The sequence below is a fragment of the Mandrillus leucophaeus genome, unplaced genomic scaffold (assembly GCF_000951045.1).
Source record: "Mandrillus leucophaeus isolate KB7577 unplaced genomic scaffold, Mleu.le_1.0 Scaffold814, whole genome shotgun sequence".
Classification (NCBI taxonomy): domain Eukaryota; kingdom Metazoa; phylum Chordata; class Mammalia; order Primates; family Cercopithecidae; genus Mandrillus; species Mandrillus leucophaeus.
Window position 1 is genome coordinate 808,497 of NW_012108853.1, and position 13,362 is coordinate 821,858.

The window sequence follows — 13,362 nt, forward strand, 5'->3', positions numbered from 1 at the left end:
TAGATGTCTGTGAGTGAGCCCTAGACTTCAGAGCTAAATTTAATAGTAGGTAAGTCTATGCCCTGGTTTTTCCTGTCCCTAAAATCCATCTTACAACAGCTTAGTTCCTGCTTTAGAGATGTAGTGCTCTCTGCTTCATAGCTGGGGAGCTTTTTTTTTTTTTTCCTGAGACAGAGTTTCGCTCTTGTCACCCAGGCTGGAGTATAATGGCGCACTCTCAGCTCACCGCAACTTCTGCCTCCCAGGTTCAAGCAATTCTCTTGCCTCAGCCTCCTGAGTAGCTGGGATTACAGGCATGCACCACCACGCCCAACTAATTTTGTATTTTTAGCAGAGATGGGGTTTCTCCATGTTGGTCAGTCTGGTCTTGAACTCCCGACCTCAGGTGATCCGCCCACTTCAGCCTCCCAGAGTGCTGGGATTACAAGCGTGAGCCGCAGTGCCTGGTCTCTTGGCAGGCTTTTGGAAGCCCCAGGGAAAGTCCTGTGGATTTGACAGCATCTGAGACGGGGGTGAGACTGACTCAATTGCAGCAGTTTCAAGAAGCTGCTCCTTTCAGTGATAGCAACAATGAGTGTCTTGTTGTATCCTCTGGAGTCCCTGCGAGGGGCGGCCATGTCTCAGAGATGCTATTAGCATCCAGGCAGCATGCCACAGAAGTGAAAGATTTCATCTGGACTTCTGGAAACTGGCAGCAGGGCAAAGCCACTGCTGATCCTGGCCACTCAGTGCCAGAGACGGTGTCTGTGTACAGGAAGATCTGCCTCACTGGCTCTAAGTTGCTCTAAATTGCTCCGGAAGACAGCAGTATAGGCTGTGTATAACTTGTTTGGGTATGGCATAGAGAGACACAAATGGATCATTTTCTGTTTCTCTTGGTGAGCAACTCTTCCTTTCATAAGGTATTTTGTTTTCGATTGGCTTTGTACTTTGGAAATTCCACTTGAGCCTGCATAAAAAATGATCTTATTCCCAATAAAGACATGATAGCAAAGATAGAAGTGTTTGGGAATTATTTTACATGAAGTTGTGCTTTGCTTATTTCTTATAGAACTATGGTACAGCCCTTTGTCTTGTATTAGAGAGAGAGGTTTTAAAAGCAAGACAGGAGCCTTGGCTTCTATATAAATTGTGCATATTACTACTAGACACACTATCTTGACCAAGGCCTAGCCTCATCTTAATCTTTGAAAATGCCTTTCTTTCAAGATCCCACAGTTTCCGCCCTTCCTGCCTTCCATCATTATTTTGTAAACACTTGCTAGGTAACAGCACGTCTTCGATTTCCGACTGCCTGGGTTAGGTGTTTAACATACCAGACTTGCTTTGTCCTCTGAAAAAATAGAAATAATTTTGGTACTGTTTTCTTTTCAGGATTGTTATAAAAATTAGGTTAGATGATACTTGGAATTGTTTAGTACCATACCTGACACATACGTGCTTCAGAATATTATTTAGAACAAGGCCCAGTTCCTGCCATTTTGGAGTTTATAGCCTGGTAAGAGAAGCAGATGAGTCAGTAAATGATTGGGCTCAATATGTGATGAGTTATATAATTCATTCATTAGCAGACGTATACTGAGCCCCTGGTATGTGGCGGGCAGTGTTGTAGAGATAATGCAGTGAACCAAATGGATAAGCTGCCTGCTTTTATGAGGCTTACTGTTGACCAGCAGTATAATAGAATTGTGCAGAGGGGTGCCCTGGAAACAGGATTATCAGACTGGGATGGGGATGGAAGGATTGATTTATGTATCAGAGGAGCCCCCGCTGGAGGAAGTGAGCCTTGTGTTTTCAACACTGAGTGGATATATGTTGAGCCAAAGGAGCCCAATACAAAAGCATGTATACTAAAGGATTTCATTTGCAAAAAGTACGAAAGAAGCATGGTAATAGAAATTCCATGGTAATGAAAAACAGAAGAGCAGTTACCTTTGGACAGAGGTTGTTGATTGGAAAGAGTCAGAATGGAAATGCCTGGCGCATCTATGTCTTGGTAAGTAAACACAGAGCTGTACTCGCTTATGATTAACTCAGTTTATGTTACGTATGTTAAGAAATTTTAATGGCAATAATGAATGGGCTTATCTAGGTAAAAACAGAGGGAAGGAATAGGAAAGGCTGGGGCAAGGGTGCTGTGTTCCAGTGCGGTAAGTCGTCCTCTCTGCTGGGTTGGAAGGATGCACATGGGGATGAAGGTGAGGTGACTGCGACAAGCGTCTGTAGATTCAGGCTGCTATGAGAGAAGAGACTTTTTTTCCCCAGGTGTTGGTCATGAAGCATTTTTTCTTAAGAATGTAGAGTGGCACAGTAGAAACTGACTTTGGTTTGAATTGCTTGCCTCTGAACTTCTGTCTGATCTTAGCATCCTTCAGATGGGCTTTTGGGAGGATTACGTGGAATAGTGGATGTCGAGTGCAGTGTCTGACCTGTACCTGTGTTTAATAAATACATAACAGAGTTAAAAGTATGTGTGTGGTGGGGGCAGTATTTAATTAATTGTAATTTTAATACTTGCTCAAAATAAAAAACTAGGGTGACTTCAATATGTAGAAAAGTGCTTGCTTATCTGAAACTTTTGATCCTTCAGTTGAATAATGATTTTTATGTAATTATAGCTAAATATTATTGATCATTTTTCCTGTACTCATTAAACCATTGTAAGCATTTGGGAACAGTGTAAAAATAGCCAAAGAATTTCTCTTTCAGTCAGGCTCATATTTGGCAAAAGTTGTATGAGGGATGAGACAACTAAGTTTGTCAAGTCTCTCATCTTTTCTGAAAGGTTTGAGTGTGTGGGAAGGGAAGTGAGAAGGAAGCAGAGAAATTAGTAGGATTTTTAAAAAATGAAATTAATGCTTTTGAAACATTAAACATCAAATTATAGGTATGATAAATACCTTTTGGGGTTATAATGTGTTAGTGTAATCAGCTCCTTATTAACTTTTAAACTGCCACAGGAGAAGTTCCTTTTAATCAATAATGAGCCAAGTTCATTCAGACTCTTTTGACAATGATTACTAGTCTCCGACTTATTTTAGACTTTCCAGATTATCTCTTTTAAGCTCTCACCCTGTTTTACCGTACCTCTCTGGAGAATCTCTCGTTTTCTGGGAATGGCTTTGCATTGACTGCCTAGAACACACTCCATTCTGTGTTTTTACACCTTGAATCTCAGTTGGATCTGTCCTCTGTTTTAGGAGCGAGCGAGCCCGCTGGATAACTGCCCTGGGACACAGCAGCGGGAAGCCGCCTGCAGACCGAACCTGTAAGTTCTCTCAAGGGGAAGCCCACTTGGGAACATGGACGGGCTCTGCCCCCTGCTGGACGCTGGGTTGCTAATGAGTTACACTCAATACTCAGGCCTAAGTTTCTTCCAAGGCTTCCTTCCTTCTGCTTTACACCGGAAGTGTGTGGTCCTTGTTTTGGAAGTCAGGGGGTCTGAAGTCAAATCCGAGGTGCATTTCTTTGTTGTGTTAACATGGCAAATCATTGCTTAGCATTACAGAGCCTATTTAACACCATCTGCAAGCCAGTTACACCATTATATACAACATGGGGTTATTGTGAAGATTAAGTTAAATAATCTATGTTAAAAGCCCTACTTGAACTATAAAGCTCTTAAATTTTTAGCTGTTATCAATGGGCAATAGTTGATAATGTTTAAGCCTTCTCCATACTGACAGTCTGGATTTAAGCTGGAAAGTATTTTTAATCTAAAAGAAAATTACTTAACAATTCTTTTCGACCTTCTAAGAAAGTGTGTTTCATTATTTAGAGAATTAGAAACTGGTGCAGTAAAGGGTGGTGGTGTGTGCCTATTAGCTTCCTAACTGATGCTGTGGTTCCTTAGATTGTTACAGTTGCAAGGGTCAAATCCACAGAATTAGGACAAAACATCACTATCTTGGAACACTCAAAAATTATAGCTTTAAGCTTAGATTAAAAGCCAAAATGACTGGTTTGAAAGTTCCCTAAAATCAAGGTTTGTATGAAAAAGCAAATTAAGAAGTCACATGTCAGCATTTCTGAGGAGCTCTAACATGTCTTCTCAGCTTTTGGTTGGAGCTCATTTTATTTCTAAACTTTTTTGTGGAAGCTTTCATGTGCTGCTGTTGAGATGGGAAGACACTCTGATGAGAGCCAGGAGAACTGTGTCTGTTGCAGATTTTGCATGGCCTTGGCACATCAGCAACTCTTTCATGCCTCAGTTTCCCTAATGCAAAATGGCTGTTTTCTTCTCCATTGTGTGACATGACTAATGGCTCCTGATCCACCTGTTATTGAGGGGATTCATGCATCATAAAAGGCCTCGCAAATCTGAGCTTCTAAAATTCTAAAGCATATAGCCAAGCAAGGGAGCTGCTAGAAAAGACGTTCTGCTTTTTGTTAGAAGCCCAACTTGTTTCTCTCAATGCTGGGCCTGAATTGCAGAGAAAAATGAGTAAGTGTACGCTATTAGATTGCACGCTTTTCCTCTGCTACTGAAACTATGTCCTCTGTCTGCCGTAGCACTGACGCAGGTGGAAATCATTAGGTCATTTACTGCCAAGCAGCCAGATGAACTCTCCCTGCAGGTGGCTGACGTCGTCCTCATCTATCAACGTGTCAGCGATGGTGAGTGGGAGCATTCTTATTGGGCACTCGTGGTCCAGGATGCAGAGTGCTATAGACCCGAGGAGTGTCATTTTGTCATCATTGCCCATATTCCAAATGTTGACATGTTAATGTTTGAGATCGCATACATGTACTGTCTTCTCATCTCTAAGGCTAATTTTGCTGCTTCTCTGTTCTTACTCCTTTCCTCTTCCCCAAGACTTTATTTCCTAAATCAGAGGCATAAAGATGACTTGGAGAAGTGTTTTGGGGACTTTGAAACATTTGTCTCTTCCCTTATGTGCTTTCCCTTCAGCTTTCTCATGTGCACCTGCCTCAGCTATCTACACCCCACGATTGATCTAATTTGGTTTTGAATGTAGATGCAGTCATATGGTTTGTTATTCAAAAGGAAACCATGAGGTTTTTTTTTTCCCCAGTCCCCCAGTGACCTAGTTCTCATATCCAAATATTCATCCTTTCAAAAATATTGTTCTTCCTGCTATCCTTACCCAAAGCCTCTCCTTTCCTAGCTCAGCCCAGGTTCAAATACTCCCAGCCTTCTCACTTAATAAGGGCCTCTGCTCATGTCCTTTCCCTGCCATGTTATTCATTCCGCCTTGAAACCTGTCCCTGTCCCACTTTCTCTTCTCACCATAGCATCTAGCCTGGGGAGGGATGCTGCCTCTCAGCTTTTTCATATCCTCCTTGGAGCCTGGCACACTCCAAATACTTGTTTGATGTGGACTCTGTTCTTTTTGACAGGCTGGTATGAGGGGGAACGACTGCGAGATGGAGAAAGAGGCTGGTTTCCTATGGAATGTGCCAAGGAGATAACGTGTCAAGCTACAATTGATAAGAATGTGGAGAGAATGGGACGCTTGCTAGGACTGGAGACCAACGTGTAGTCTCTCAGATCGTCTTTTGTTACTGCAAGATTTGCACGACACTTACCGGGCTGGTTGATTCTGGGCTAGTTTTATTGTTAATTTTATCACAGCCTATTTAATTAAAAGAATGAAAACACTTGCCTTTAAGCTTGCCAGGTTGTTCTGCTCTCTCATGAGAAGAACTTGGATACAGTGAGTTTGCACAGCTCAGTTTTTACCTAACCACACACCTGCAGACCTCCTGAGGTACACAGACTAGCTGAGCAGTTCACTTCAGGGATCAGGTCATCTCTGCTCCTCCTGGTTGCACCATGTTCTGGCAATAAAAAGCACATATTATATCCTGGTTTTCTCCGTCCTTGCTTTACTAAGGTTACTGTCTCTCTTTAAACATCCTTGTATGGTTCTCCCCGTATTAGCAAGATTTTATATCTGTAAAGAATGTCCAGTTTTGTAAATATTTCCCTGCTTTTTTTTTTTTTCTTTTTTTACATCTGATTCTAATGCTTTGTTAACTTCAAAAGGAACTGGTAGAGTTCAGAAGATGAGCTGTTCTGTTTTTCTAAACCTCTTCCCAGGAAAGGGACATTGACACTTGAATTTTTGTCACCTTTTTCCTCATTAGAAGGAAAGTAGAAAGCCTCACTTTAGGATTTAAAAAAAAAATCCATCTCACCCCATACTGGTCTTAAATAAGTATAGACTAATTAACCTAAGCTACCTTTAACAATGTAGAATTTAGATGGTTTCACATATGTGAGAAAATCCTGAATATAGGACAGGGATCCTGCTTTTTTTCCCCCACCTCTGCCACCCAGGCTAGAGTGTAGTGGTGTGATCTTGGCCCACTGCAACCTCTGCTTCCTGGGTTCAAGTGATTCTCCTGCCTCAGCCTCCCAAGTAGCTGGGATTGTAAGAGTATGCCACCACGCCCAGCTAATTTTTGTATTTTTAGTAGAGACAGGGTTTCACCATGTGGGCCAGGATGGTCTCTAACTCCTGCCCTCAAGTGATCCACCCGCCTCTGCCTCCCAAAGTGCTGGGATTACAGGCGTGAGCCACTGTGCCCAACCCACTTTCTTAAAAAAAAAAAAAAAAAAAAAATTCTTCCCGAATGAGCTGATAAAAAACTGACGTGAGGCTGCTTTGCCTTCAATAATACCTGGTTTTCAGCTTTTCCAACTCGTTTCCAAATAGAAATTAGCTGGAACACACTATAGTACAAGGAAGGGAAAATTAGGCCTTAAAAGATACCAAGAAGTCAGCATGGTACCCAATTGAAACCTTTTGACCTTAGTGAGAATTCATTCTATTTGCACTAAAAGCCTTAACTTGCAGTATCCAGAGTCACTCTTAACTGTTGAGCTTCTGTAGAACTTTGTCCACTAGTGCAGAGAGAGAAAGGTTATTTTAATAGTCGGTTTCATGGAGATGATGAAGAATGGGAGACTAAGATTGGGGAAATGATTTTCACTGGCAGCTATATATTCCCTATTTTCTTTAACAAAGGGATAAAACTTGGCAAAGTATACATTATTGGAGGACTCAAATCTGTATGTGACATGTCCCAGCTACTGTCTGCTAACTAGTTATCCAAATTGTAAAGCTACAGAAACCCAGTTGAGGGGTAAGTGTGCCTGACTCACACAGCCTGCACCCTGCCACCTCGGCAATGAGCCAGTGTGGGGCACTGGGGACTTCTAACCCTTGAATTGCTCTTTTTGACCTGTGCATACATTCTAATTGTAAAATTTTAGACCGTGAGTACCTTGAGATCTGAGCAACTGTGTTAGTGAAGTAACAGCAATGGGCCACAGTGAAAGATGTGTTGGGGTTTTCAAAACAAGAATTCTGTCTCCTCTTTCATAATGTCACAGACATTTTAAAGGAGAGGCTAACAAGTTGTAATATAATCTCATGTTTTATTTAGGAAGGAAGGTAAATTTGTGCTTGCATGGGGATCATTTTGTATTATTTTTGCTAATACCCAGTTGAAGCTAAAAAGCAATTATATGAATCCTGTGAGTTAATTTATAAGAATGTTAAAACAGCTTTGGAAATACGTGCATCTTATGAATCATAGCCTTATTTAGCAAGATCAATGCTGTGTATTAAAGTGTTGTTTTATGGGAAGTATTTAACACATTCAGTGTTTGATTTCAGCTGTGAATTGTCTTAACACAGTTTTTACAAACCTAGTTGTTTCTATGAACACCTGCTCTGAATTGTACATTGACTTCATTACTAAAGAACAAAAATGCTCATTTTTGTCCCAGTAAATTGAGACTGCTTGTATACTTTCAGAAAAATGTGAATTTATAAAGATTTTGTAGATAACTTGTCCTTTTGTGCTGGTGTGATTTATTTTACTCCAGGTTGTTTTCAGTTAAGTATACAGTTTCCTGGATTTTTGCCCAAGTCAGAGCTCTATTTAAAAGGTATCTGTAGCTAACATTTCAGGGGACTAAGGTTTTCTCTTTGGGTGCGTGCTGGCATCAGCTGCCCTAGAAGACCAGAACATTTTTAAGAGATGGGTCGTGCTGTTTCTTCTCGTAGTTGGCATAAACCTGCAGGACTAAATCGCTTATCTTACATAGTGCACAGTTCCCTGATCCCCTGGAGCATATCCTACCATTCATTTGGTCACCTCGTATCTGAACCTTTGTGTTTGTGAAATTCTGCCACCTTGTGAGCCTTGGTAGAAGTGAAAAAATGACCTCTTTGACATTAGTTTTTTATTGCTGCATAACAACAAATTACCACACACTTAGTGGCCTAAAACAATACCCATTTAATATCTCACAGTTCTGTGGTCAGAAGTCTAGAATAGCATGGGTGGGTTCTCTGCTTAAGAATTTCACAAGGCTGTAAGTGTTGGCTGGCTGCTTTCTCATCTGGAGCTTGGTGTCTTCTTTCAAGCTCATTTCTGTTATTGGCAGGATTTACGTCCTTGCTGTTGCTGAGCTGAGGTCCTTGTTTGCTTGCTGGCTGACAGCTAGGGGCTGCTCACAGCTTCTAGAGGACCTTCATATCCTCACCACAGGCTCCTTCCATCTTCAAGGCAGCAGTGGCATGTTAACTCCTTTTCTCACTTGGAATCTGTTTGACTCCCTCTTAGGCTACCAGTGGGAGAAAACTACTCTGCTTTTAAATAACTTACATAATTAGGTTAGACTCATAAGTGCCTTATGACTAACTCAAAATCAAATGATTTGGGGCCTTAATTACATCTGCTAAATTCCTTTGCCATGCAATATGAAAGAATCACGGATGTAGTATCAGGGAGGGAGATTGGGGGACATCTTAGATTTCTGCCTGTAACACCTATAAAACCTTAAAATGCTTGAGGCTTAGAGTTTCCAGCATCTCTTGCAGCTAAGATACAGCTAGCTATGTGATAGGAAACAGCAATCAACTACCTCTATCTTAGAATACACCAATCAGAGGCTTCTTTCCTGGATTTTCACTCGAGCTAGTGATGGAAGAGGAAAGAGATAGTACAACCCTGGAAGTAGCAGGATGCATCCTCCCCTTCGCTCCATCCCCTATCCCAAATTACTGCTGCATTTTTCCTAGGCTTTGGCAAGCACCAGAGAGACAGAGCTACTTGGTGGTCTTGCAGTGCTAAAAAATAATCCAGGTCAGTGTTCAGTACCATTAATAACACTTCTCATGGATTTGGTCCCTAAAGGGCTTATTCTGATGTGGGAGTATGAATCTGAAAGATCTAAAACTTTGCTTTCTGGGTTTCTAGTATATTAAAGTCCTGGTAGAAGAAAACAGATCCTGTCTCTGAAAGAAACCAGCATTGTCAGAACTAAGACTTCTGTTATTTCTAAAAGCAAATCGTCAAAGTTTCAGTAAACACTGAGACATGGCATTGTGATCCAGAAAAAAACACAGGGACTCTATATCATCAGATATATGATGTCTATAGAATCATCAGATATAGACATTAAAGTACTTAGCATTGCTGTTTACAGAGCTAAAGCCAGAACTGAACTATATAAAGTTGCATAACAGAAGGAAAAAACCTAGAAATTATGGAACTGGGTTTAATGCCAGATTAGGTAAGAGTTAAAAGAGATATTGGGGAACGGAAAGAGAGGCTAGAAGATTCTATCCCTAAGGAAGCATGAAGAGAGGAGACCTGGAGAATGTAGGGATTTAATCAGAATCCCAGAGGAGAGCGGAGAGAGAAAGCAGCATTGGCAAGGGGACTGGACCTTTATAACCCTGTTCTGAACAGATAGAGGAGGCAGACTGTCCCCAGGAAAAGAGAGTGGTCTCGGGTAAGGTGGCTCCCTTCAGCTGAGGACGATTCCCATAGAGGGCTGATGGGTGAAGGCTGTCATCTGGTTGTACTCCCAGCACCTAAATCAAAAAGTCCTTCAGTCCTGATGGGGGATCAGGGCAGAACATCACAACATTCACTACATGGAGCTATATCAGTTACATAAAATAGTCTTTAGGGTAAAAGGTATCACTAGGGATAAAGTGAGTGCCTACATAGTGATGAATGTTTCATCTAATCAGGAAGATGGAGTAATTTAAATATATATTCTAGCAATAACCTGGCCTTAAATTATATGGCCTCAAACTAAAGTTGGCAGAAATATAAGAAAAAATAATTTAAAAATCATAGCATGAGACTTCAACACATCTCTCAGAATTTGATAGGAAGAACAGATACAAATCAGGAAAAGTACAGAAAATTTTAATGAAATAGTTAAACATAACGGGCATATATAGGACACTCTGCAAACAATTTCAGCATATGCATACTTTTCAAGCACATAAAATATTTACAACATTTGGCTATTCCCTGGGGCATAAGACAAATTCCAACAAATTTTAAAGAACTGAATTTATGTGGAGTGAGTTCTTTGACTGCAACATAAGTAGGTTAGAAAACAATAAAAATTAAGAATTATCAATTTATTTGGAAAGTTAGGCCTAAATATAAAATGCAAAAGTATAAAATTCCTTGAAGATGACATAGGAGACAATCTAGGCAACCTTGGGTTTGGTACTGACTTTTTATCTACAACATGAAGAGCACGGTCCATGAAGAAAAAAAATTGGTAGTTAAGCTTTTACAGTAAAACCTCAGTTCTGTGAAAGGCATTGTTAGAATAAAAAGCCACAGACAGGAAATATTTGCAAAACATAAATGATAAAGGATTGGCAATCAAAAACATACAGAAAACTTAAAACTCAACAGAAAACAACCCAGTGTTCAAATTCGGGGGTTGGGGGGTGGGGGAATTAGGCAACTCACCAAAGATACACAATTAGTAAATAAATATATGAGAAGATATCTGAGATCATACATTAGGGAATTATAAATTTAAAGGAGATACTACTATACTCATTAGAATAGCTGAAGTCTAAAACCCTGAAAATACTAAATACTGATGAGAATGTGGAGCAACAGAACTCTTATTCACTGCTGATGGAAATGCAAAAACAACTTAGGAAGACAGTTGGGCAGTTTCTTACAGAAATACACACCTACCATATGATCCAGCAATTAGACTCCTTGGTATTTATCCAAATGAGTTGAAAATATGCCCACAGGAAAACCTGTTCATAGCAGCTTTACTCATCATTGTCAAAACTTGAAAGCAACTAAGATATCCTTCAATAGATGAATGGATAAACTGTTACATCTATACAATGGGATATTAATGAGCAATAAAATCAATGTTATCAAGCCATAAAAAGACATGAAGTAACCTTAAATGCACCTGCCAGGTGAAAGAAGCCAATCTGAAAAGCCTACACACTTTACAACTCTAGATATATGACATTCTGGAAAGGCAAACCACGTAGAGAGTGGTTGCCTGGGAGTCGGGGGTAGGGAGGGAAAAATAGGTAGAGCACAGAGGATTTTTTAGGGCAGTGAAAGTGTTCTCTGATATGGTGATAGTGGATACATATTATACGTGTCAAAATGTACAACACCAAGAGTGAACCCTATGTAAACTACGGACTTTGATGATGAAGTATCAAAATTGGCTCATTAATTATAACAAATATAATCCATAATACAAGATGTTAATTTAAAAAACTGGTGGGAGGGGGTAAAGGTGTTTATGGGACCTCTGTACCTTTTGCTCAATTTTTCTGTAAACCTAAAACTGCTCTAAAAAGTAAAGTATTAATTTTTAAAAAAAGAATTGCTGAAGAAAGTATTTCAAAGAAAGGAAATAACAGAATGAAACTTGGAAGACGAGGAATGAAGAACAGAATGGGTAAACATTTGGGTAAATATAATAGGCTATCCTTGAGTTTTAAAAATGTGAGATGGCTGAAAGCAAAATTGTATTATCTGACATGGTTGTCAATGTATGTAAAGGAAATCTTTAAGAAAACAAATTATAAAGCAGTAAGCTAAATACCTAAGTGGCTGCAAAGTTCTTATATTTCACTAGAAGTGTCAAACTGTTGATACTAGGCAACTGATAAGTTATATATGTATACTGTAATCCATTGAGCAACAAAAAATATATACAAATGATATATTTAAAAACATAATAGACAAGGCAAACAGAAGTTAAAAAAAAATCAGGTACCCACAAGAAGGCAGGAAAAGGGAAACAGGAACGAAAAAACTACATAAAGGAAGCAAAAACAGAACAGCAGACTTCACTCCTAACATATGAATGAATATATAAAATTTAAGTGTCTCAATTGTAATTAGAAGACAGATATTCACAGAAACTTTAAAAATTACCTGGCCATACGCTATCCACTCAAAACACATTTCAAATACAATTAATATAGGTAGGTTTAGAATAAATGAATGGAAAAACATGTCAAGCAAATACCAACTCAAAAAAAAAAAAAAGCTGGAATGGCTATACTAGTATCAGACAAAGACTTCAGAGCAAAGAGAATTATCAGGCACAAAGGGGGACACTATATAACGATACAAGGGTCAGTATGCCAAGAAGACATAAAAATCTTAAATGTGTATGCAGCAAGTAATAGAGCTTTAAAATACATGAAGTACAAACTAGGACAGAATACATGAACTAAAATATATGAAGTACAAAACAGAACTAAAAGGAAAACATAGACAAATGATAATATAGCATTAAGAGTATAGAACATGATTTCAAAGATGGCCAAATAGGAACAGCTCCAGTCTACAGCCCCCAGCGTGAACAATGCAGAAGATGGGTGATTTCTGCACGTTCAACTGAGGTACCAGGTTCATCTCATTGGGACTTGTTGGACAATGGGTACAGCCCAAGGAGTGTGAGCCAAAGCAGGGTGGGGCATTGGTGTACTGGGGAAGCACAAGGGGTCGGGGAATCCCATTTCCTAGCCAAGGGAAGCCGTGACTGGACAGTACCTGGACAATCGGGACATTCCCACCCAAATACTGCACTTTTTCAACAGTCTTAGCAAATGGCATACCAGGAGATTATATCCCATTCCTGGCTCAGAGGGTCCCATGCCCATGGAGCCTTGCTCACTGCTAGCACAGCAGTCCGAAATCAAACTGCGAGGTGGCAGCAAGGCTGGGGGAGGGGCGTCCACCATTCCTGAGGCTTGACTAGGTAAACAAAGTGGCCAGGAAGCTTGAACTGGGTGGAGCCCACCACAGCTCAACAAGGCCTGCCTGCCTCTGTAGACTCCACCTCTGGGGGCAGGACATAGCTGAACAAAAGGCAGTAGAAACTTCTGCAGACTTAAAGGTCCTTGTCTGATAGCTTTCAAGAGAGTAGTGGTTCTACCAGCACAGAGTTTGATATCTGAGAATGGACAGACTGCCTCCTCAAGTGGGTCCCTGACCCCTGAGTAGCCTAACTGGGTGACACCTCCCACTAGGGGCCTACTGACACCATACACAGCCAGGTGCCCC

The 13,362-nt window shown here is 40.4% G+C and overlaps 1 protein-coding gene across 3 annotated transcripts in view; it reads left to right on the forward strand.

Annotated features, from left to right (window-relative positions):
• Positions 1 to 7,827, forward strand: part of ARHGEF26 (Rho guanine nucleotide exchange factor (GEF) 26) — a 145,312-nt gene extending 137,485 nt beyond the window's left edge. For 2 of the 3 annotated variants that reach the window (XM_011967877.1, XM_011967875.1), the window contains exons 13-15: positions 3,201 to 3,268; positions 4,513 to 4,617; positions 5,362 to 7,827. In XM_011967877.1, the coding sequence (XP_011823267.1) occupies positions 3,201 to 3,268; positions 4,513 to 4,617; positions 5,362 to 5,504 (316 nt within the window). In that variant the 3' untranslated portion in view covers positions 5,505 to 7,827. The remainder of the gene's footprint in view (positions 1 to 3,200; positions 3,269 to 4,512; positions 4,618 to 5,361) is intronic. The other variant, XM_011967878.1, reaches the window with a different exon arrangement.
• Positions 7,828 to 13,362: the final 5,535 nt, after the last annotated feature.